The 25,546-nt window shown below is 40.7% G+C and overlaps 2 protein-coding genes across 2 annotated transcripts in view; one reads left to right on the top strand and one right to left on the bottom strand.

Annotated features, from left to right (window-relative positions):
• Positions 1-817: 817 nt before the first annotated feature.
• LOC114359734 (zinc finger protein 90-like) lies at positions 818-10,963 on the top strand. The gene is made up of 10 exons (XM_028314220.1): positions 818-924; positions 1,490-1,582; positions 2,025-2,137; positions 6,363-6,525; positions 7,779-7,922; positions 8,352-8,496; positions 8,924-9,028; positions 9,303-9,405; positions 9,951-10,084; positions 10,803-10,963. Exons 1-10 carry the CDS (start codon positions 863-865, stop codon positions 10,905-10,907), a joined length of 1,167 nt encoding a protein of 388 aa, XP_028170021.1. The 5' UTR covers positions 818-862; the 3' UTR covers positions 10,908-10,963.
• Positions 10,964-11,239: 276 nt separating this feature from the next.
• Positions 11,240-25,546, bottom strand: part of LOC114359732 (Concentrative nucleoside transporter 2) — a 32,564-nt gene continuing 18,257 nt past the window's right edge. Inside the window, exons 7-16 of the mRNA XM_028314219.1 lie at positions 23,112-23,248; positions 22,503-22,592; positions 20,512-20,673; positions 19,990-20,083; positions 17,629-17,788; positions 16,903-17,114; positions 16,389-16,504; positions 13,707-13,826; positions 11,789-11,849; positions 11,240-11,440 (exon numbers count right to left, since the gene is read on the bottom strand). Coding sequence (XP_028170020.1) covers positions 11,409-11,440; positions 11,789-11,849; positions 13,707-13,826; positions 16,389-16,504; positions 16,903-17,114; positions 17,629-17,788; positions 19,990-20,083; positions 20,512-20,673; positions 22,503-22,592; positions 23,112-23,248 — 1,184 coding nt within the window. The 3' untranslated portion in view covers positions 11,240-11,408. The remainder of the gene's footprint in view (positions 11,441-11,788; positions 11,850-13,706; positions 13,827-16,388; positions 16,505-16,902; positions 17,115-17,628; positions 17,789-19,989; positions 20,084-20,511; positions 20,674-22,502; positions 22,593-23,111; positions 23,249-25,546) is intronic.

The raw sequence follows: 25,546 nt of genomic DNA, 5'->3' as shown, positions 1-25,546 counted from the left end.
TTCCAAGCCCAGCGAGCCAGAAGCAGGCCCTTCAGCCACCGGTATACTGGGATATGGAGGGTTTCCAGTCGTCAAGCACTTCCTTTGTGAGGTACCATCATCAGGTCATTTAGGCTGGGTTTCCAAAAAAGCAGAGAGGAGATGTCATGTATTTCCACATCCTTTCTCCGCTCAGCTTTGGTTCGGAAATCTGAATCTGGTTACTTCCCTTTGGTGGAAACCGGGCTTTGGTCTTCACTACAGGAGCACGATCGTCTAATTTACCACAGGCAAATAGAGGATTTGGTGCCACGTCAAAAGGACAACATTTAGAATAAGTAATAGTGTATTCTAGCTGAAGCTAAGAAAAAGTCGAAGTGATAAATTCTGCGATGTATCCATCCTCCATATCTGGAGGATTTCCAAAGAGGTCTCTCTGCGAGGTATCATCATAAATCATAATGTCATTTAGTCTTCACTGCAGGAGCACGACCTTCTCTAATTTACCAGAGACAATGGAGGGTTTAGCCTACACTGCCGACACTGGCCAGACAGTCCGTCGTTGCCACTCAGAACTTTTCTGCCCAAACGGTTATATCTAACTTTTACGAGCTATATGCCCCGCTCACTGCCTCTTAAGTTTGGAAATGCAAAAAGTTTGCAGGTGCGATTGCGGACAAATACCTGCCTGGTCCTTCATAAAAAAAATCTGCAGGCTATATCTGCTTTGATTCTCCTTAAATTCGCTTCCACCTTCGGCTTTATCATCACTTTCCATCAGGTGAGGCCAAGAGTTTTCCTCGTGAATATAAAATATACTTTTTCTCTTCAGGATTGCGGTCGGTCCTACCTGCATTGGACGTATCTACAAGTACACAGGAGGATGAAACACGCCAACGACTTCTTGTATAAATGTAACCACTGCGATCTGACCTTTCCTAACAGGTAATAAAATAAATATACTATGGTCATCATCATCATCATCATCTCACCATTGGACGTGCTGCATAGGCCTTCCCCGATGCTTTCAATATTGCCCGGTTAGTAGCGGCCTGCGTCCAGCGCCTTCCTGCTACCTTTACGATGTCGTCGGTCCATCTTGTGTGTGGACGTCTCACGCTGCGTTTTCCGGTCCTTCCCCATCTTCCCAATCTTGCTGCCCCATCGGCCGTTAGTTTTGCGTGCTATGTGCCCTGCCCATTGCCACTTCAGCTTGCTAATCCGTCGGGCTATGTCAGCGACTTTAGTTTACGGATCTCCTCATTTCTGATTCGATCTCGTACTATGTCGTCGTATACTGTGATACGATGGTTTCTATGACAGTTTAACTTTCCCCCGGGACAAACTTGGCCTTCATTGGTTGGGTTATTGGAGTTCAAGCTGTAGATCCTGGCTACACAGGAGTTGCAGCGGTGGGAACGAGAGGTGGGAATAGTCCCTTCCAGTTCTATGAAGAAGCGCAAGAAACTCAAATCACAAAAAAGTCAATAGGTTTTTATTTTTGAAACAGTTGGAGTCTGGCGTACCACAGGAAGAAAATTCACGGTCAAACGGGACAAGGTGATGCCAATTCTACCACCAAAATCCCAAGAGAAGATTACAGGTGTGTGATACCTCTTACCTATCTTGTACATAGATCGTTTCATCCACGAAGACGCGCCCCACCATTCCTCCGCTAATGTTTGAGTGCTATCGGTACACGCTAAATCATCTATGAGTGCACACGCACACTACAATAATGCCTTACGGATTGCTCGGATCGAACTCCCCGCACCCCGCGCGACCGAGACCAAAAATTGGTGGGGCGCGTCTTCGTGGATGAAACGATCTATACCATAGGAGGCACTTAAAAATTAGGGATTTTTGGTGAAAACGGGCAATATACTACTAAGCGGAATCCTGCAAAAAACAGTTCCTGCAAAAAGCGGAATGTGCCTGTGGGAAAGAGCCCTTAGTTTGGAACAGAGTTAAAGTTCATCTTAACTAGTAACCTGGTTAATACTCGTACATTAAAAATGTGTAGTTCTCGAATATTTTGGTTTTAGGATACCTTGTCGTGATTGCGATGAGGTGCTGCCAAACAAAACTGCACTTTATAAACACAGGAAGAAGGAACACAGTGACATGACGTCGTCACTGGCTGCCAACAATGAACCAAGTATGTATAATTTTTGTAGTAATTTAGTCGTTTAAGAATATAGTTTTTTACATGTGCANGGATAATTCATAAAAAACTAAAATTTTCGTCACCTTCGTGGCATCATCTTCGTGGTGTTTTATACACGAAGGTGATTTTAGGCCACGAAAGTGATTCCTTGCTTTGGTTTATTTTAAAATATAGTGACTGGTGTTTATGTTTTTACAATATTTTAATAACTAATAAATTATACGTGGTAAGTAGAGATCAGTACATCAATAAATAAATAAATAAGGGCCTCGTATTTTTGTTGTCTGTCTGTATGACTGTATGTATGTCTGTATATGTGACTGTGTTTCTGTTTGTAAGATAAATTTAATCTGAAGTTTGAGTTAAAAGTTGTACACAAAAATACGAGGCCCTCTGGCCTAAATAAAAAATATATTTTTGTTGAGGGACTGATAAATAATCAGTTACAGTTCTTTTTTATTGAGGTACTGATAATCCGTTTTCTGCTTCTTTAGCATTTCAGAATGCCACCAGTGTCACCCTTAAAACCAATTGCGTAGAATCTTGTAACTTAGTAGGTGACGTAATCGGTAAAATTTTATCTTGTATTTAAGTAGGTACCTATTTATATTATGTTATTGCTATTTATCTATGAAAATAAGACAAAATATATGTTTTATAAACACTTAAGAGTCACATACAGTTGTAAAATTTGAAAAAAATATTGCTGTGAAGTACAGAATCACTTTCGTGGCATCAAAAAATTCAAAACGTTAAAGCTTCCAAACGAGACTCACTATTTCACTGATTTACTGAGAATACAATCTTCACATCAAGCGCTACAATATTTGTTTACAAATAGTTGAAATAAGTTAGAAATGAAATTCGCCACGAAGGTGACGATGAGAACCGTGGCGATGAGAAATACCCCTATAAATTTCCAGACTCTTTGGAGCGTGATATCTGCTATCTCATCCGGGTGCATGATGTGTCGCCCAAGATGGATACTTCTTTTGCTCATAAGCGGGCCGCATGAGCAAAGAACATGCATGGCCGTTTCTTCTTCTGTATGGCAGAATCTGCACAGAGTTTCCTCGGTCATGTTCATGTTCGATTTGTGTTTGTTTAGTTTGCAGTGGCCGGTTAGTATTCTAGTCACTGCACAGGCTTTGTATCTTTTGAACTTTAGCAGTTCCTTAGTTACTTTGTTGCTATATCCCTGAATGAGTGCTTTTGAGTGTTTTTGTCCCGATGTAGACTTCCACCACTCAATAGCCTCTTGTTTGCAGAGGGCGGTTAGTAGCGTGGTGGCTCGTTGTTTGGTGATGCCACAGAACGGTTCTACGCCGATTTGAGGGTTATCGGCTCCATCTCTGGCGAGTTCATCTGCTACTTCGTTTCCTTCTATTCGAATGTCCTGGTACCCATGTAAGCGTTACTTTGTTGGTATTTCCCAGTGACCGTTAGTAAAATATAAAATTATCAAAAAACATTTCAACCAAAACGAGAGGTGAGAATGGAAACTATCTTCTCGTTCCCACCGCTGCAACTCCTGTGTAGCAGGATCTACAGCTTGACCGCCAACAACCCAACCAGTGAAGGTCAAGTTTGTCTCGAGTTTCAATTGCTAACAAAAGCCTCCCAAGGATCCAGGCACTTCCCGCGACCTTCACCGATATCGGCAGTTCACCGACTATGCTTTTCGTTATAATATTTGTTAGCTATTTTACTAAGTTAATTTATTTTTCTAAGTACTTGTGCTAACGAATTACAAATGATATGGTCTATTACATCTTAGTTAACACCAACTTACCTAACAACAGCAGAATGCCCAGTCCTAGAAGAGAGATCAACCGGTCCGGCGCATCTTTCGTGTCAAAGTATATGAACACCGCAATGGCTGCCAACACAGCTATGACGAAACCCCATCGGAACAGGCTGGAAGAATATTTTTAGTCAATCCATTAGGCCATCCAAAATTACAGAAGCTAATCCAATAATATTAAGTCTCTACTGCAGTGAGGACGGCCTTCTCAAATGAGTGAGACAAATAATTGAGAATTTGGACAAGTACACTCCGTATGCTGGCCAGATAGGTTGGAAAGGCCTATTGTTTAGGTACTTATTATATTGATCCCTTAGCCTTTTATCTCTTACGATTACGAACGACATCTAGGGGAAGTCGAGTGGATAGAGCTTCCAATACCTACAATAAATAAATAAAAGCTTGGTCCAAATTCCCACAGTTCATCGCCCACTTATGGCGAGTGACGGAGCACTGGGGTATCCTTTTGTGAGTATCCTCGTCCTTCTGACTTGTTGAGACCCACATAACCAGGGTATAGGTATCCCCGTAGGATAGATATGCAATTAATTGCATTTTTCATTGTCAAAAAAGGCCTATGTCTTCAGCTAACTTCATTCAACCCACAGACTGACCTAAGCTGATGATGAAGATGTCATAAACTCACGTAATCTTCCAAAGGTATCCTATGAACTCGCTGACCTTCGTCCACACGACCCTCTCGAACCATTTGCCGAGGAACCTCTTCACCACCATGAAGTAGATGACGAAGAAGTAAATGATGCCCAGAAACGCGATCAGGCTGCCGAAACCGCTGCACAGTACTAGTGGTTCTTTTGCTGTAATAGAAATAATCGTTAGGAGAAAAGGAAAAGAAAAGGCTTTTTAAATAGTAATTTTCATGAGAAGTAACTATTTGATTAAATTGATGCTTGTGCTTAGGCTTACGGAGCTCATGGATCCAAATTGNATATGAGCAGATAGAGGTAAAAGTAAGGATCACTCACACGGCATATTGGAGGAAAGAATAAAGGTTAATTTCTTCCTTCAGCTTTTAAGTTTTGTCACACTTATTCTTTAACAAATTCGCTCGTCAGTTTGCACACATTTCCCAACAGAAATAAAACGTATTTATTAATAAAAAGTCATTATTTTGAAGAGCACTCATACGGCCCGTGTGCGGTGTGAGTGATCCTAAATAATCGTCATAACTTTGGAACGGGACGTGCAAGGAATTTCTGAATTTGTTAATAGTTTTAACATATTCTTAACAATTTTTCAATACTATAAAAATAAGTGGAAAGGCTTTATTTTCTGAAATAAACATGTTGACGTTTTCTTAAAGCGTGCGGTATGAGTGCTCCTATTTATTGGCCATAACATTTTTATCTTAGGTTTAACAAATTTTTAAACTTCATCGCAATGTTTTAACATATTTTAAGTAAAACTTCCTCGATTTTTGTTAAGATTGAAGCAAGGATCACTCAATCCACATGCACATGTTTTTTACAAGTGGGAAGGAATGGAATTTGTGGAATGGCCCCAGAAGGGGCGAATTTTTTTTAACAAATTCCTATATGTCCCCAGCGGGGCCGACTGGGAATAACCAGCGGACACGTTTTGTACCTAATACCATTTTACATAAGTGGCTGTGGAGGTGACTAAGACATTTTTTTACTAATTCCCAGTTGCCCCCGGTGGGGACGAATGGGAATAACCGGTGTGAAAAAGCTGCAATTTTTATTTGTACCAAAAGTAATTTTTTAAAGGTTTTATGCAAATAAACAATTATTCTATTCTATTCTAATAAGTAACCAGTGTTTTATTTAGGCAAGTTTTTATAGTAATTACGATTTTCTAGCCACTGTATGGTGCGGCGCATGCGGTGCACAGTTCAATTCGCGCGTAGCTCTGGACGCGCATACACGTTCCCACACTAACACAGCCGTCGCTTCAGTGGCGTTTTGCGCTAAATGCGGAGATATTTTTATAATTTGTAGTCGTTTTATTTCACAAGTGGATGATTCTGGGACACTGACTGTAAATTCCCAGTTGTCCCTCGTGTGGCGAATGGGAATAACTAGCAGACTTTTATAAATGAATTCCCATTTGCCCCCAGTGGGGGCATCTTCGAATAACTAGCTAGTATTTTGTGTTTCTAGCCACAGTATGGTGCGGCGCGTGCGGTGCGCAGTTTAATTCACACAGCCGTCGCTTCAGTGGCGTCTTGTGCTAAGTGCGGGGTTTCCATAAATTGTAGTCGTTTTATAATATTATTGTCACAAGTGGAGGATTCTGGGACACTTTGACAGTAAATTCCCAGTTGTCCCTAGTGTGGCAAATGGGAATAACTATCAGACTTTTATAAATGAATTCCCATTTGCCCCCAGTGGGGGCATCTGTGAATAACTAGCTAGTATTTTGTGTTTCTAGCCACTGTATGGTGTGGCGCGTGCGGTGCACAGTTCAATTCGCGCGTAGCTTTGGATGCGCATACACGTTCCCACACCAGTACAGCCGTAACGGCTTCAGTGGCTTCTTGTGCCAAGTGTGGAGACAGTTTCGCGCATATCTCTGATCTGCACAAACATGTTGAGTAAGTATTGTATGTTTATGGTTTATGCTAGGCTATACAGGGTGGAATTTTGTAATGCCACCTGGAGGGAAAGTACCCTTAATACTGTAGATAGAAAATTTTACTGAAAGAAAACATTCCCTTATTTTTTAAAAGAAAGAGAACTGCATTAGTTGAAAACTAGTTGGAATATTATACGGCCTTATCATCGGGTATTGAACATTGTTTTCCACAGTTATCTTTGTACTAAAACGTTATGATGATGACGTTCGACGACCATAATATCACGTCTACTGTTGAACATAGGCCTCCCTCAATGATTTCCATGATGGCCGGTTGGTAGCGGCCTGCATGCAGCTGATCCAGCGCCTTCCTGCTACCCAAGAGGTTGTCGGTTCACCTTATAGTGGTACATGGGCATGGCCTTCACTCCAGAATCTTACTTCTGCGTACTATGTAACTTGCCCATTGCCATTTCAGCTTTTTAATCGAGCTTTAGTCACGCTGACGCACGCTGACCGTCAGCGCTGACAGCCGAAATGTATGAAGCGTCGGCGCCGAGCGATCAGCGTCACTCAGGAACGTTCCCTTCAATTTCATACATTTTGATCTGTCAGCGCCGACGATCAGCGAGCGGTCAGCGCGATTCTAAAACCCGTCTTAATGTGTCCAATCCATGTTTGAGCCTCACTATTCCATATCAGCAGCGCACAGTACCACACATTCCTGGCAATGCGACTTGTAAATCATTGGAGGAGGTCTATGTACAGCACGGGACTATTCCCACCTCTCGTTCCCACCACTGCAACTCCTGTGTATCCAGGATCTACAGCTTGACCGCCACAAAAACCCAACCAATGAAGGTCAAGTTTGTCCCGGGGGAAAGTTAAACTGTCATTGGACCCGCAACGAAATTAATCAGAAGAACATAGGAGGAGTTCGAAATTAAGTTTCGACTTCCCTCCATTGCAAAGCGGATGACAGGTGACAAACAAAGGTTAAACAAAGGTTCTATGTACAGCAGTAGACGTTTTCTGGCGAAACTGATGATGATGATAAATCATTATACCATATCAGCAACGCACAGTGCTGCTCATTCCTGGCAATGCGACCTGTAAATCATTGGAGGAGGTCTATGTTATATCTATATCTTATGCTATCTATGGCTAAACTGATGATGATGATAAAGGTGATAAGGAGGTCTATGTTATATATATATCTTATGCTATCTATGGCTAAACTGATGATGATGATAAATCATTATACCATATCAGTAGCGCACAGTGCCGGCGGCGCGCGCACGCGTGCCCGGTGTGCGCCCGATCGTTCCGCAGCGCGTCGGTGCGCGACGAGCATCTGCGAACGCACACGGGCGAGCGGCCTTTCCCTTGCGATGTTTGCGGGCTGGCTTTTAGGCGGTGAGTTGGATTCTTATTACTGATTTGTTATTATAACTCGGCCCCGACAACTCTATACCTACAACTTAATCCTTGACAAATGGTCCCCCGACAACTGGACTCCGGAAAACTCGAAGTACTTTAGTCGGCCGTTTGGTGTAGTGGTTCGAAACAGACTAATATTCCGGAGGTAGCGGGTTCGATTCCCGCACAGTAAAAATATTTGTGTGCATGAACATACTTGTTTGTAATAGACTGGGTGTTTTCTATGTATAATAAGTATGTATTTACAAAAAAAAAAGTATTTAAGTATGTTGTTTATATCCGTTATCTAGTACCCACAGTACAAGCTTTGCTTAGTTTGGGACTAGAAGCGCAGTGTAAAATGTCCAAGGATATTTATTTATTTATTTCCCATTTGTTACGTTTTAACTCGAAAATTATTTCTAGATTAACAGCGATGCGTAACCACCGTCTCATCCACACGGGTGTACGAGCATGGGCTTGTGAAAGATGTCCCAAGAGGTTCCGTATACGGTCCGATTTACGCACGCATGCACGGCTGAAGCATCCTGCTCACTTGGCTGTTATTGAAGTGAGTATAGCTTTAAAAGTTGACTTATTTGTTCAATAACCACAACAACTAAGAGATGATAGACGAGACAAGTGTAATTTCTTAAGGCCATCCAGCCAGTTACTTAGCTCCGTGGGCCTCCTACTAGGTGGACCGACGAAGTGGTGAAGGTCACGGGAGGTGCCTGAATGCAGGCGGCGCAGCACCGGTCTTTGTGAAAATCCTTGGGGGAGGCCTATGTCCAGCCGTGGAGGTCTTTCAGCTGAAACGACGACGACGACGACGTCGTTCCGTAAAGGGATATGATTTTCGGAGTGATCAAAAAGTGGCACTTATCTAGGACCCAAGGTCATTTTACTCGCCACAGGTCAACTGTTAGTAGATATAGGTAGGTACATAAGTACTTCACTGACCTATTAATTCGCAACTGATTTATTTTTCCAAATAGATTCGTGGTCTCAACCCGACTTCGGACGAAGTGATGGAGTATCTAAACGCGAACAATATCTCGCATACAAAAGTCATTGAGATCACTAAAATGTCTTTCGCAAAGGTATGTATTTAACTTGCTTATTAAGGTATAGGTTTTGTTGTCCAGTCGATTAAGCACATGATGTCGTGCCCTGAGTGCCCGAGCAACTGCACGCAGGAGGATTTAATGAATGCTGCTGACAACGCCACTCTTGTAGCAGAGTTTTGGACTGACACTGTGTAGGTTTGACAGAAGAAGAAGAACTTATTATGTACTAAATACCACATCACCCTACACATTCTCATTGCAAAATAACACCTATTAGACGGTGCATAAGGCACGTTTCCACTTTCAGGGCACGTCAAGCATAATCCCAAACTGCGCGCGAGCGTTGTCTATGCTAGGAAGCGTTCCGCGTACACAGGTCACTTACAGCAAACCTGTCATTGATGATTCAGGTAATAGACTTGGTTACTTTCAGTATTGACTACTGCTGACTGGGTTGTGGGCACCATTTAGGAATACCAATTAAATACTTTTAAGTATTCTTTTAAAACATTATCTTTTGCTCTTGGAAAAACATTTTGGTTAATTAAATTTTATTCGGTGAATAATGACGTCAAAACTATTGAAATCGCTTTTTGTTATTTTCTGGGCAAGTCAATTTCCATATTTCCCCACTTACGACATAGTGGGAATTATTTTTTGCCCAATTTATATTATTTTGTAATTTTGAAATGTATGATGAAACACCGTTTCCCTTTGTTACAAATATTAACTAAAATGGTGGCAGATGAGACTTTATTTTCCCAGCGGCCCCCTTAAAAATTCACCGCAAATATTTTTTAATTTCTTCCTTCCTATTACAAATATTTTTTAATTTCTTCCTTCCTTCTCACTTGCAGAAGAGTCTACTAAACACATTTTTGAGCGAAGTCTAGAAACCATTCATTTCAAGCATCCCTAATAATATTATTTGCTGAAATAATTTACATTAACATAGATTTCCAACCCCCCCGCCGCGGTCGCGGTATAGCCAAGCACCCCCGCCGGCCGAAGATCCTGCAGAGGGGGGCTGACGATGCACCCCCGCCCCCTCAGGAAATGTTCCCGGTCACGTTGAACGTTACTGGTGGGGTGAGTTTCTTTTAGTTCATCATCATCATTTCAGCTACAGGAAAACCACTGCTGAATAGTGACTGGATGCCCGTATTAACAAACATTACTATGAAACCTCACAGTGCGCATGGACGCACAGGGTGACACACGAACCAATCACAGAGCTCTATTCAACGCTGTGCATTCTATTTGCTGCTTCACTTAAGCAAGTATCGTTTGTGAATGCGGGTGTGAGTTTATTGCGCTGCTTCTTCTCAGCACTAGCCCATTTATTGTCCCGAAGCAGTGGTAGTGGTAGTGCTTTTTAAAAGCGTACTTGCAAAAATAAAATTAGTTTTGAGTTTTTATGATAGATAACCTCTAATGATTTTCAGATTGACTATTTGGTAGCGGTTTGCTTCAGTGCTTTTCTGAAACTTTCATAACATTTTTTTGTTTATTGCAAGTATACTTCTGTATGCTTTGGCAGCTTATACAGTTTGGCATAGGACGTCAAACGTCAATAAGACTAGATCATAATATTTCAGATTTATATGCTCTATCACATCATAATATCGTCACGTCAATGTCACCCTCAGGCACTGACTGAGTTAAATGCTATAACTGTACTTAAAACTTCAGCTTTTGCTACGCTTGGAAATATTCTTGACTTGACTTTAATGATGATGTTATGGATGATGACAGGGATCAAGGATTTTTTCTTCTTAAAATGTATTCATAATCATTATTTTCTCAGGAACTGACGGATATGGACGTCCAACTCCTCCTACGCGATGGGGTTCTGGTCAATGGGAACCAGATGGTGCAGTTGCAACTCGACGATAACATGCTACTGGAGTAAAGGAAAATTATTTACACCATTCGTCAGTAATTCCAAAGCAAACTTTCTAAAACAACGCATGATGTATGTCTTAAAAACTAAGTTTATTTTTATGTTGTAGTTATAACTTTGAATACAATAAAATTAGTTAAACATATTATTGGCATTATTTTTTCCTTCAAAAAGTTAGATTTAAAAATATTTGTAAGTTGGAAAACCAATCTTAAGTGCTTTTCTAATCAAATTAACGTTATTTACTATTGAAATTCAAACTTTCGCATTTATAATATTAGTAGGATTGACAAATATAAGATTTTTAATAAAAACATTTATTTACAAAAAATATAACTGCTGATATGCATAAAAATAGAATATTTACATTTGTTTTTAATAAAAACATTATTTACAAAAATAAGTATAACATGTTGATATGTTGTATAAGTTTCATAAAATACTTAATAATTCGTCTATTTACATAAAATTAATTATCATAGATTTAAATAATAATTAACATCACTTTAGTCATCCAAATGATCCTTCGGGCATGAGTAATCCTGAAAAATAAGTAAGTAAAAAGAATTAATAAAATTAATATCTTAGTATAAAATAAATTATAAAATATCGAACTTATCACCAGTAGTGGTGGATATTGAAAACACCACTGAGGGACAAAGCAACAATTTTCTTCCCAATGACCACCAATAGGGGCCAATGGGAATTTTCAGTGGTGTTGTCCCCCACTAGCGGATAATGCCAATTTTATTCCCAATGTCCTCTAGGGGGACACATGGATACATTTTTGAAATGAAGGTGCTTATGGGTTATTAAAAATAACTAAGATCCTTTTTGTCCTGTCAATACTCGACTCAAACTCAAGTATAATTTCAAAAGTAAGTACACACCTGCTATACACGCGGTCATGAAGCAGATTCCGCAGCCAGTGAAGAAAGCTCTCACCGCCATCTGAAAATAAAGTCCAATGAGGATCAGTACTGTTGTAGAAAATTCAATAAAACTAGTATCCACGTTAATCTTTAAGACATAAGAAAGATATATCTTTTTGAATTATCCAAATCGGACCATTACTTACGAAGATATTAAGTAATAAACATAGGCCGTTTTTGCCGCTAAAAGTCAACGTACGCAGGGCCGTGAGACGTCATTATATCCGAATCGAGCGCAGCTGGCGTCGTACTATTGGGATGGAAAATACTTTTTTCCAGCTAAACCATCAGTTTTAGAAAAAAACTTTTAATAACATTTATTCATCATAATAAAGTAACCTATCGACCAGTAATTTTAAAAAATAAAAATTGTGAAAATTAAGTATCGCTATGTCCAAAAACCACATTTTCATAGGATTCGATGCAATGCGGAGACGCGGTTGGGGTGAGTGTAACTTAATGATTGTTTGTATTGAACATAATAATACATGATATGATGCTAATACCCAGTTTCTGGCCTGGGGTGGGCGGATAAGTCATACCCAGCTTATAGCCTAGGGGAGGGGCAAGCCTTACCCAGCTTCTGGCCTTGGTGGGAGGGGGGGAGAGGCAAGTCATGCCCAGTTTCTGGCCTGGAGGGGGAGTCATACCTAGCTTATGCTTATGGACTGGGGGAAGGGGCTAGCCTTACCCAGCTTCTGGCCTGGGGGACCTGGGGAGAGGAGGGGGGCGGGGGAGTCATACCCAGCTTCTAGGCTAAGATTAAATAGATTTCCAGGAGGGAGCAGCTGTCCTTTCCTGCAGCAGCTGGTCCGCCCATGGGAACGGCGAATAGATAGGTAGGTACGTAGGTTTAACTCAGAAAAACTAAATAACAGGTAGGTATTGCGTGTACATCGAAATGATCTGCATAGAAATGTCTTGTAGCCTAGGCAGAGTGTATCTGCCTCAGCTATACCTTATTGTTAGAAGTACCTAAATAAATTAATACTTATACATTTTTATATTTTACTTGGAAGAAGATATGACTCTAACAACACTTATGAACACTTTATTTGAATAAATCGCCAAATATACCACCGCAGAGACCCCAATCGCGTCTCTGCGTTCCATTGAATCGTATGAGCGTATGGATTTTTCGTTTTTTTTTCACAATTTCTATTTTTAAAATTACCTATCGATAGCTTACTTTATTCTGATGAATATATGTCATTACAAGTTTTTCTCTCAAACTGATAGTTTGGCTAGAAAAAAATATTTTCTATCCACGCAGTACGCCGGCAGCGTTCGGATCGGATACAGTGACGTCAACGGTCCCGCGCCGGGCGGTCAGTGAACTTTTTTAGTAATTTGGCCATAACTTCGTCAATTTTTGTCGTAGAACAAAAATTTTTGGACTGTGTATTAAGGATTTCTTAGCCCTATAAATCTGCATTCACAGCTAAAAATCGAAATGATCCTCATTAGAGTCCCTCCTACTTCTCAAATTAATTGATACTAGCTTTTTCCGCTACTCTTTTATTCCCATCTACCCCCATAAAGCTGGCCACTGTGGTGGCTAGCACTAAATAGGTGGCATTTATATTCCCATTTGCCCCCTTCGAGCTTACCACACCGGGGTGGTCGTTGGCACTCACTTCCTTCTCCCGCGTATAATTTCAGCCTGTCACAAACTCTATTGAGAGTGGGTTCTTAATTCATTATTGATGTCAAAGCTTATTATAAATCTTGTTACACAGTTTTTACTGCTAGAATAATATTACAGAAAGTAGAGGGAAAGGATAGAAAACTAGTTTTAAATTATATTTCCATAATAAATAGGTACTCAATCATTAAAATTTGTATTTGTAGGTACTAAGTCGTATTATTTACTCACGCCAGACAGTGTTTCCCTCTGGTTTGGCGCCATAGCAGAAATGGCACCGATCATGATGCCAGCAGAGGCTGGATTCGTGAAACCGCAGAGCGAGTATGTGGCTATCATCTCTGCTCGAGGCTAAAAACAATAATAACTTTATCTGAAAGTGGAAAGAACTTGGAAAACGTATTTATTTCGCTTCCAAAAGTTATTCACATATAGGATTACGCAGTCGGATTACACGTTTTTTAAAATGAGGGTTTCAAATTGCTTTCCAGTGTACTGTAAAAGTTAAAACTATTTTTTTATAATCTTGGGACTCCATACTTGGCAAGCCTGTGTGTCCTATCTCTACCATGCTGGATGAACTTAGTATCTTGTTGTTTATAAATGAACACTCGAAGTAAATATTTTTAAATTAAATTATTAGTAATTGCTACACAACGGCCACAGTCAGAAAGGTGACCTTGTGACCTTCCATGTATAGCCCCAAGAATGTTGTCGACCATGACATAGCTTGCCTTAGTGGATTATGGTAAGACCTAGAGGTTTTGGATTCGATTTCTAACTGGAGCAAAATTAATTGGTAAGCTTTTTTTTTAGGTAAATACATAAGTAGCCAATGTTTTTATTAGATCTTACTCAAATCGCAAAGCCTTGGAATTTTAATTTCAATGCCAATCAAAAGAAATGCATTATCGATTTGATTAGATTAAGATTAATTATATTATGATAGCTATTTATAAGACCGCCTAGTGGTACCTTGTGTGTTCCTAATCTTTCTGTTATGTTCTTTGGTGTGCAATAAAGAGTATTTATTACACTGGTCAACAAAAAATCAAAATTAAAATGGTGCCGAAATTCTGTTGATAGTTTATTATTAGGTGTGTATTAGTAATAATAAAAATATTTTTCTTTTTTTTTTCCTACGTGTAGTTTTTGATCTACCCTCAGTTTTAAATTTTAGCTTTAATCGGTACTTTGGTTGCACAGTTTGTAATGTTATCGGTATATTTTTATAACGAAATTTATTTTAATATCATGTCTGCATTGCCAAGAAGTTGCCTCAACGATCCAAATGTAATTTGTTACATTTGTGATGTGTACACAGTTAAGAATTTCAAAAATTTAGACAAAATTTTAATAAAAAGTGCTTATTTTTCTTACTTTAAGTCGGAAATTGTGGTTGTATTCAAGCCGTGGATACCCGAAATTGTTTGTATAATATGCTGTGAACACTGAGGCAATGTTTCAATGGTCAAAGAAGCCATAACATGATGTTCAGAGTGGAAAAACTGAGGAAAAAACAAAAAAAAATCCTGGTTTGAGCATAAAAAAAGGTTAAAGCAGTAAATTTTTGATGGCCCACAAATAAGAATATTATTAAAAGATACTGATTTCTTAACTTTGATGGAAGTTTGGAACGATTTACGTGGACTTCGTTCGTTGAAGTTACTAAAAATTTTTTCCGAAATCACAGGACTAGTAACTACTATGAAATTGTGAGACATGCCCTAAAAACTCAGGATGTAATAATTTAAATCAAAGGGCACTATCTCCACAGTCATCTTGACCAATTCCCATAGAATCTTGGGTCACTATAGCATGCTATAGCTAAGAACAGGGAGAGCGATGCTATCAAGACCTAAAAACCATTGGAAGAGAGGTACCAAGGCAGATGGGATAGCTATATGATGGCTGATTACTGCTGGAGGATGTAACGTGATAGTTCCATTACACCTCATTCACAAAAGTCGTGGAAAAGAAAGTTTTTAAGCACTTCAAAATATTATAAACGCTGATTTTGGTGAAATTTTGTATTTTTCTATACACGTCAAAATCTAGAAAACCACACGTAGGAAATCAACAAATTTGCTACTAAAGCAACCAGTATAAGGTCCTTCATCAAAAAATATATACAGTTCCTTGGCACCAAAACCACTGTTGACCAGTGTTATTATTACTAGCTTTTGCCCGCGGTTTACCCGCGTGAAATTTAGTTTGTCACAGATCGTCATAATTATAGCCTATATGTTAATCTGGGTTATGAACAGTAATACTGTAAAGTTTCAACAAAATCCGTTCAGTAGTTTTTGCGTGAAAGAGTAACAAACATCCAGACATCATGACATCGAAACTTTCGCCCTTCTGACCCACCGCACTACCAAACCACACTACCAGTAGTGTCGTGGGGAATATTTTTTCCCTTCTGCACTGCCAAGCCAGTAGTGCCGTGGGTAACATACATCTTCATTCCCATCGACACTAGGTACTACCATAACCACCTAAATGTAAAATTTTTAAAATTTTGGATTGTTTTGTAATAAATTATGTTTATATGCAACCCTAACCTCTGTACAAATTTGCAATTTGACGGAATTTACTTTATTAGCGAATATTTAAAACAATACATGTAACCAAATGTTATTGTTAATAACTAGTTTGTGGTGTAATCATGTTGGTGATTTTTATGAAATAAAAATAAATAAATTCCCATTTTTCCCCAGTTGAAGGAAGTCTGTCTCGTAGTCATAACATCGGGTAACCTACTAACATTCAACCACGCGATATTCAGTCTTTTTAAACGGTTTAATATAAACTTCGGAGATAGCCCGGACTGACGGATTCTGATGCTCCGTATAGAATATTTTATTTTGTTGAAAGATCTTCGGCTTTTATTCGGCCTTTATTTTAACTTACCGAGAGTAGCCCAGCCTTCAGCATCTCCCCCATCCTCTGGTAAGCCACGAACTCGTTGACGACCGTCTTCAGTCCGATCAGAGAGCCTACCAGCTCACACTCCTCCCATGGCACCCCTGAAAATTGTATTAAAATATACCTTTACTCTTATCCAGGATGGCATGGCACTTACAACTTTTTTATTCTGATAAAATTCCCGCGATTTATCATGTAATCCCATTATTGTCCCCACTGGCACAACTGGGAATGTCCCCACTGGCACAACTGGGAACAACCAATTAACTTTTTTTGGTTTCTATTTTCACCTATGATCCCCTAATAATCTTTTATGCCGAAAAAAAAGCAACCTATTATTTCCCAACGGCCACCACTAGGGGCCAACGGGAAAATTTTAGTGACATTCTCGCCACTAACTGATATAGCAACTTTTTTTCCCTGTCCGCTAGTAGGGGACAAACGGGAATACCCCCAATTTTACAAATAAACCCAGCTCAAAAATACAAAATCATCTTACCCATAACCCAGCTCAATGGTATAAAGATCTTCCCAAAGATCCACTCCAAATTCAGATTCGGGTTCCCAAGCAGTCCGCCTCCGTAGCCCAGCACTCCATTCACGAAGGCTACGAACGAGACGAAGGCTACCAAGTTGGCTATGATGTTGAGGATGAGCGCTATTCCGTTGGTAGCCCCTCGAGTGGCCGCGGAAAGGGCTGACTGATCCTCGCTGTAAACGATAGATTACTTAGTTAGTGCTTGTTCTCGCGACTTTATCTTTCTGCCTGCATACTCAGATCAGCAGCAACTGACTGTATGCGTGTGGTTTGCGTGAACACGTACGAACGTGATTTCAATAGCCCAATGCTACAGTGTCGGTCTATTCGAATCCACAAGTCACGATAGCCGAACGGTGAAGGGGTCGGACTGGCCGACTCGTGATCCGGGGAACGCGGTCCCCGCCGCCGCTCGACTATTGTGGTGAACTCATTCGAGATGCAAGCATATTTAGCTTAGTACGAAGGCCTAACGGGCCTAATCTTTAAAATTCTCTTCTCGACAGACGACAATTCGAAGCTCGCATAAGCCAAATCCATCCTTTTCTTCTGGGAAGAGAGGATTTAATGGTGGAATTTTTCCCAAGCCTCAAAAGGTCATCCTTCAATGGAAAATAAATGACCTGATTATGATGATAGGACTACTGCTGTGAGTTGAAGTCTTCTAATTTTGTTTCTGGAACTAACCTCCGCATTGGTTGTATATTGTCCACGGTGGTCAGCGATCGCTTAGTCTCCGGCATCATCAGCTTGGAGTAGCAGACCGCAGCGGGAGCGGACATTATGCTGGCTGTCACCAGGTGCGCCGGGTCCGCGCCAAAACCGATATACGCGGCCAGAATCGTACCTGTGGAGGATGGAAATGTATTCACACGCTCTGGGATATTACAAGTTTCAAAAATTAAATGTTTCGATAATAATTGCGCACACGAGTTGGCGCCACTGGTAAATTAGGTCCTGTTCATCGTTGCAAGATCAAATTGTACTGTATATTGGTTCTTGTTCATTCATAAACTCTTAAGTAATCATTCGTTTATTTCACTTTCAATGTTAACGGGGCACGTTCTCTAACGCCCGTATTCATTGGGGTGAGGCACAAATATCTGTGGGGCTAGGTCTGTGGGCTGTAATATCCCAGACCTTAGCCTTACAAATTAAGGAGAAGAAGAAGAAACAGTGGCGCCAACTTGTAAACGCTGAAGCGGTACCGGTAAACCGCGAGCTTTGCATCCCAATACTGAGAGTAGGCTTATTCCACTAAGTATTCCCCGTTGACAATCCCCGTCAACGGGGATAAGTGAACTTTTTGTTCACTAAGTATTCCCCGATAACGTTAAATTGGAACTTATAATGGGAAATAATGAACTAAAAAGTTCATTAATCCCCATTACGTTTAAAATAAAATCCTAATATAACAAAATAGTGGAATAAGCCTGAGAGTGGTGTGTGTGTAGGGATCCTAAACTAGGAACACTAACTTCAAATTGATATCATGGAGCCAAACCATCGACCTTTCCCAAACCGGTTTTATCAAGCATTATTAACTTTAATTGCAATCTACAATTTAATCGATCCGTTTTATTGATCTATAATGCACACGTCATAAAACGAAAGTGGAGGCATTTATAGCTAAGTATTAAAATTATAATCTAATCTTGTAACATTAAAAAGACCTTGCACTCTTTCTTTGTACTTTCACTAATCAATATAGGTAATCATTAAACATCTTATTAGCCTTTACCTGCTGCTTCGCTGCTGCTGCTGCTGTCTACAAGTTGCACGCAATTACTTAACTAGGTTTTATTCTATGCTCTCTTTGTTAATAATTACTTTATTGGAAGTCTTAAGAGGCGACTATAGGGACCAATATGAAATTCAAGCCTCCACAACCCGTCTGGCCAGCGTGGGGAGTGTAGGACAAATCCTCCATTTGCCTCTGGTACATTAGAGGGTCGTGCTCCTGGAGTGGAGACGAAATTAATGACCTGATGATGATTGTAACTTAACTTCCTAATTTATTATGCAATATATAAATTATTGTGTCAAATATTACGTTAACGCCGTGCGTACAAACAGTTTAATACTTGCACATTTGTGTGTATGACTCTCCTTATTTCATTATCATTTGTAAATCAGCGATTGTCAAAAATTCCCGTTCGAGCAAAAGGCGCTAATAATTATTTTCAATAGATTAATAATTAAGATAAATAAATAGGTAAAGGTTTCAGTATCAGTAGCAATACTCAAAGTTATTATTTGATAAGAAATAGTAGAAACAACGTTGCATTGACTATTATTTCGACATGAAAGATTATTATTATAGATAAAGATTATCATAAACTATTGTTTGCTAGTCACCGCTCGCTTAGAATTGCTATTATAGGTGTGCGGTCTTATCCTTTAACTTAGTCGAAATCGAAAGTAAATAATGTTTCTTTCTTTCAAAGCACGATATTGTAACCTAGACCTGAATGTTTGTTATTTTAGATATTTTTATGAATTTGAGAACCCAACGCGATAAAACAATACCTATTCAAAATTCCGATATTTCCCGTGCTGCATTCATGAGCACAAGTTTTTTGAACAATTTGGATTCTCACCTTTCGTCCAAGATTCTCACCCAAATGCAAATTCAAACACTAATTGCATAGAATAGGGACACAACGAACTACCCTACCACAAGCTTTACGATTGTAGGTATGGGCATTTCAAACACCCAATAGGCACTTACTTCTGTTTGTTTTTTCGCGATTATTATCAAGGATTCTTGAATCATTTAGGTACCTATACCTACTTACTTAGTGAAGTATTGGCTCCATAGAGAGTTTTATAATAAAATATTACTAAAAAAAAGAAAAAAGATCGCAGCGTGAGACGTCCTCCTACAAGGTGGACCGACGACATCGTAAAGGTAGCAGGGAAGCGCTGGACGCAGGCATTGGGGGAGGCCTATGTTCAGCAGTGGACGTCCTATGGCTGAAATGATGATGATGATGAAAAGATCACTAACTACTACTTTAGTTAAAATAATGAAATAGACAAACTTGCCGGACACGGTAGCGAAGCCTGAGGACATGACGACATGCATTTCTGATGGCGTGAGAAGACACAGGTAGGGCTTGATCAGCAAGATGGATTCCGTCTGGAAAGAACAGTAGGTTAACAGCATTAATGCTCCTTGTTCGTAAGCAAATGGACGTCATCCACGAGGTGGACTGCCGACCTCATAAAAGTAGCAGGAAGGTGCTGGATGCAGGCCGCTTCCAACCGAACAAAATGGACATCATTGGGGGAGGCCTATGTTCAGCGGTAGACGTCATATAACTGAAATGATGATGATCAGTCACTATCGCTAATGCCTCCAAACAGGAAGCAAAGAACAGTAGCACTGCGGCGTCGTCCGGCCATCTTGATCGAACTCTCGAGCGCGTAGCTCTTATTTTCAATGTTTCTCCATTTACCATGTAAAAGCTTCAACCTAAGAAGAATATACTAATCCATATGTAAAGGGACTCTTTTATTTAAATCCTTAACACTAAGGCTGAAATGATGATGATGATGACCACTCACCATGCCAAGGAACACGTTTCCCACCGCGATGACGCTCTCACACACAGTCGTGGAGGTGGCAGATCGCAGAACCTCGCCCAGCTTCAGAACGAACCACTGCAGAGCGCCCCAGAAGAACAGCACCTCCACCAGCATGCTGAAGAAGAATATCACGGGCAGGGACTGGAAAAAAGTTTATTTATAATATTAACCGCCTCTTCAGTCTAGTGGTAAGACCGCACCTGCACCAAACTCAGAAAACTGGAGCTCGATACCCAGTGGTGGCAGATTTTTCTGTTGAGTTTCTTTTCGCCCGTATTCACAAACATTACTATGAGGTATCATCACAGTGCGCGTGGACACACATGAACCAATCATAGATCTCTATTCAACGCCGTGCGTTCGATTTGCTGCTTCACTTAAGCAAGCATCGTTTGTGAATTCGGGCGACAGATAAAGTAAGTAAGTTGGTGCAACGAATAGAACCCAAAAATGGCAACCGCTCAGCATTATGTCATGCTCTGAGTTGGAACTCAGACAGAACACAACGCTGTTATTCTGTGGAAGCCATTGTTGGAGAGAGCGGCAACACTAAACGTCATTTGGTAATCTAAGAGATCTGCATCAAACCCAGAGGTCCTGGGCTCGATTCCCATAGAGGGCTGATTTTTCTGTTGGGTTTGGCGGTTGGGCTTGTTCTAAGTTCACCTGGCTATACAGGGTGGAAACGATAAGTGATCTCACTCGATTATTTCTAAACTATAGTTACAAGACATCGAAAAACTTGTCACTGATCCTGAAAGTGCTACAAGCTCAATACTCAACACTCAATACTTTTATTGCATAACCACATTAGCATTCACATTTATAGGTCTTACAATTTAGGCAGTCATACAATGTGGACCCAGTTAGGGCACAGCAACTTTAGCTATCTAACAGCTCTATCAAACGGTATCAATAACTTACAGAATAAACTGGATCTATCCGAAATTATTTATTGCAGGAAATACCACGTTACAAAATAAGTTGTAAATATAGTAACGTCATTTATTAACTCCAAGATAATAAGCTACCTGTCACCATGATTAGATACAAAAAAGGTTAGGTACGTAGGTAATCGTTAGTTAACGAACATTTCGAGTTATCGTCGTCTTCACCGTCATAGTCTCCATTGCAGGAGCACGACCCTCTAATGTACCAGAGGCAAATGGAGGATTTGTCCTACACTCCCCACGCTGGCCAGACGGGTTGGGGAGGCCTGATGCTCGCATCTTTTAGGCCTCAGCCTCGAACTTAGCGGGCAGCGGGGCGGGAGCGGCGGCGGCGCGGGAGCGGCAGGATCTTATGCGTGAAATCAAATAGACCGGTTCTCGAAAACAGCGGCGCGGCAGCGGCGCCGGAGCGGGCAACGAGCGGGCAGCGCACTCCTTCTTTTGCCCACAATAAATCGAGCATTAGGAATAAATTTGAATCGAAATAAAATTGTCGCCGTTGTTCAGACATTTCGTTTGCGAATAAAAACAAATATCTCGACAACACAACCCCGAACACAACACTTCGCCGCTAAAGCGCCGCGCGAGCTGCCCGCTTGTTTCGAGAACGGGTCTGCGTTGCCCGCCCCGCTCCCGCGCCGCCGCCGCCGCCGCCCCGCTGCCCGCTAAGTTCGAGGCTGAGGCCTAATGGGTACCGTTTCGGAGGTAGATAGATAGATTGATTTCGTGCTAAAAATGCTCGCGCGTAATTATATTGCTGTCGCGACTGTGCGAACGGCGCCCGCAGTGAGTGTGCGAGCGCGACAGCAACATAATAAGGATGGGTAGCTAAGGGGTCATTGGACAAAATTCTACGTGCTCACGGACCAGGCTTTAGTAACATACCTTCCATAATCTTCCGTTCGTTTTTATAGGTAAATAATCGTTAATTGTTAAAACATTAATTACCTAACCAATTAAATGAAGTAGGTTTTTAATTAAATGTTATAATAGCTGTGGTAATAGTGCCAATTGACTTACACTGAATGCGAAGACGGCTTCAGTCCTGACCAGCAGGTCTCCAAATGCGAACGCAGCTCCCTCTATGCCGTACGCCAAAAATGTTGCCACCTGAAACACATAAATTGGATAAATAACTGCAGAAAATATGAGCTATGTACCTAACTACCACGTCCACATTGGCGTAACTGGACTTATTTTTCAGTGCCCTGAAAAAAGGACGATTCTGTTACCGGGTGTCATCATTTCAGCCACAGCAAGGCCAGTTAGAAGCAACCTACATCCAGGGGCTTTCAGCGAACTAATAAGTTCATTTGTGCGCTTGTGAACGTGAAATAAGGACCACAGCAGACTGCTAAACCCCGTCACCGAGCACGTAGAATTTCGTCCAATGACCCCAAGCTAACCATCCTTATCGCTCGCGCGTAATTAAGTTGCTGTCGCGCTCGCACACTAACTGCGGCCGCCCGTCGCACAGTCGCGACAGCAATATAATTACGCGCGAGCGATAAGGATGGGTAGCTAGGGGTCATTGGACGAAATTCTACTAACTATACTTTAATCATCAGCGATCGGCGATTACCTACCCCCGAATAAAGACTTACAAAGTCACAAGCTCTTCTCACTCACCTTATCAGAGAAGCACTGAAGAACAGCCCGTCCTTGGTCGACTCTAATGAATATGACCCCGAAGAGGAACTGCAGGAGGAGTCCCATGAGCACGCTCCGCCAGTTGATGCGGCCTGGGTTCGCGGAGAACACGAAGCCTGTGGGAGAAATCTAGTTTTTATCTATAAAAGCGAAAGGTGACTGACTCACTCATCATCATCATTTCAGCCCCAGGCAGGACGTCCACTATTACCTTTAGAACGTAATATGTGCTCACTAAGACGGGATTTTACGACTCCACTCCTAAGAAGGTAAAACGGGATCCACGCGACAAAGTCACAGGTGACCGTTTTTTTTATTATTATTGGTTTTGGGCCTTCATTTGCGCCAGCTCGACCAGGTTTGATCTATTGTGGCAGCCCTTGTTTTTAGAGTTCACTGCTTAGTCCCGTTGAGTCTATGGGTACTTCTCATTTATACTCAAACTTGATGGTCACACGATAATAGTTCATAAACGGTATAAGTTAGAACAATAACTTTGAAATCAGATGATAAAATATCTATTTAGCTACATACAAAATAAATTTTATCGTAATAGAAGCAAAAATAATACGAAAAAATGACATGGAACGATAAAAAACGGGGTCATTTTTCGCATTCTCATCGTGTCACACCTTCGGTTGCAATGAAACATTTGGTTACTGCATTCACAATTTTCATTCAATTTGTGTGTAGCATATACTAAAATCATCGTAATGAAATATACTTTCCACACAACAGTCAAAAAAATATCTTCTTACAATTATTTTGAATTGAGAAAGCGAAATACGTGGGTCACACGATTTTAGGTACCTAAAATTTTGAGTAATAATACAAGATTGCCGTTAAACCGAACACCAGCAACCAATCACAGCGTTCTATTCTGTTAACGTCAGTCGCGCTTAGAGGTGGGCGCCACGCCGGCGCGCCGCCGCCGCCGCGAATTTTTTCACGCCGCCGCCGCCGACGACCAGCTGTCGGCGCGCCGATACTGATACTGTACCAACTATTTGCAATTTATTCCTCTCCTATACTGTACTAATTTGTGTTTAGAACGCAGGAGAACTATTTTTTTATTGAGCTGAGCGGCTATTCTAGTTTAATAAAGTCCTAGTATCACTGCGACCGGTACCGATCTATTGTGATCGCCGCTATTTTCCTTAAAGTTCGTCTCCGAGTCCTGCATCCATTAGGAATAAAATTGCAGTATCTTTTGGGGGGCGATATGTTTTACATCTTGTGGGCTTAGGATGTGTTTGCCCAAGTGTAAGCTCCGCTTGCGCATCAAAGGTCCGCAGCCGTGAGAATGTGTAGTGGCGTTTCATCTGCCTCTTGGCACATCCTGCGCGTTCTTGATTCGGACAGTCCCATAGTGGACAAGTGCTTGTTTGAGCTGCAGTGTCCAGTGAGGGCTCGAACTAAGATGCGCATTTTGATCCTACTCAGTCCTGTGATCTGCTTAGAGCATTTTCGGTCATAGACTTTTATGAGAGCTTTGGAATGAGTGCGTGTCGGACCATGCCTTAAAGGATTTGTTTAAATAGATGTTCTCCAGGGTCATTCGAGCGAGACTTTTGGAAATGCCACAAAAGGGTTCTGGACCATATTGTGTTCCCTCCGCTCCCGCTCTAGTGAGTTCGTCGGCATTTTCATTGCCACGATTCCAGCATGACCTGGAACCCATCTCAGCGTTACTCTGTTACGTTCTCCTAGGGTATTCAGTCGACTCATGCAGTTTTCTACCAACTTTGAGGTGATTAAGTTGGAGTTTAAGGCCATCAGCGCGGCCTGACTGTCTGAGTTAATGTAAATTATGTGGTTGGCATAATTTTTTCTAGCCTAAGCTTGGGCTGCTCTCCATACACGCAAAAGCCTACGTTAGGGCCCATTTTTGACCCATCAGTAAACCATATACCTAACAGAAGAACTAACTATAATATTTATTCTTTAATGCCATATAAATTGGTACACAAGGCGAACTTAACACCTTTGCTGCGGCAGTAACTTTCTAATACTTTCCATTCCTTCGGTACAAGGTCAGTAAACCTGGTATTAAAACTTACATTGTGGCGGCACAAGGCTTAAAGACCTTGTAATATTTAATATATATTAATTTTATTTTTGGCTTCATGTTAATAGATATTGTGTTTTTTTTCTTTGAATATTAATAATAATGCATTTATTGACATACACCTGAAGGCGTTCGTGAATAACTTGTTTAGTATAAAAATTATAGCTATATTCAAAATACAAGGCTTATGCACCCTGTGCCGCACTGAAGTAGGGAAGTCTGGTGGGTATTCTAGGGATGTGAAATACAAATATCGATAGTTTAAATTAAGTTTTAATAAAAAAATTAAAAAAGTAATAAATAAAGATGTTTTAATAATTTAGTCTAAATATTTTACAAATAAGAC

This window comes from Ostrinia furnacalis, unplaced genomic scaffold (genome assembly GCF_004193835.3).
Source record: "Ostrinia furnacalis isolate ACB-3 unplaced genomic scaffold, ASM419383v2 OfSCF4632, whole genome shotgun sequence".
In the NCBI taxonomy this organism is placed as follows: Eukaryota; Metazoa; Arthropoda; class Insecta; order Lepidoptera; family Crambidae; genus Ostrinia; species Ostrinia furnacalis.
This window is presented reverse-complemented; position numbering and strand designations above follow the sequence as displayed.

Excerpts from the sequence above, each read along its gene's own strand:
- LOC114359734 (XM_028314220.1), top strand. The coding sequence starts at position 863 with ATGAAACACGCCAACGACTTCTTGTATAAATGTAACCACTGCGATCTG. Across the intron at positions 7,923-8,351 it reads TGCGGGCTGGCTTTTAGGCG|ATTAACAGCGATGCGTAACC; the intron begins GTGAGTTGGATT and ends AATTATTTCTAG. Across the intron at positions 10,085-10,802 it reads CGTTGAACGTTACTGGTGGG|GAACTGACGGATATGGACGT; the intron begins GTGAGTTTCTTT and ends TTATTTTCTCAG.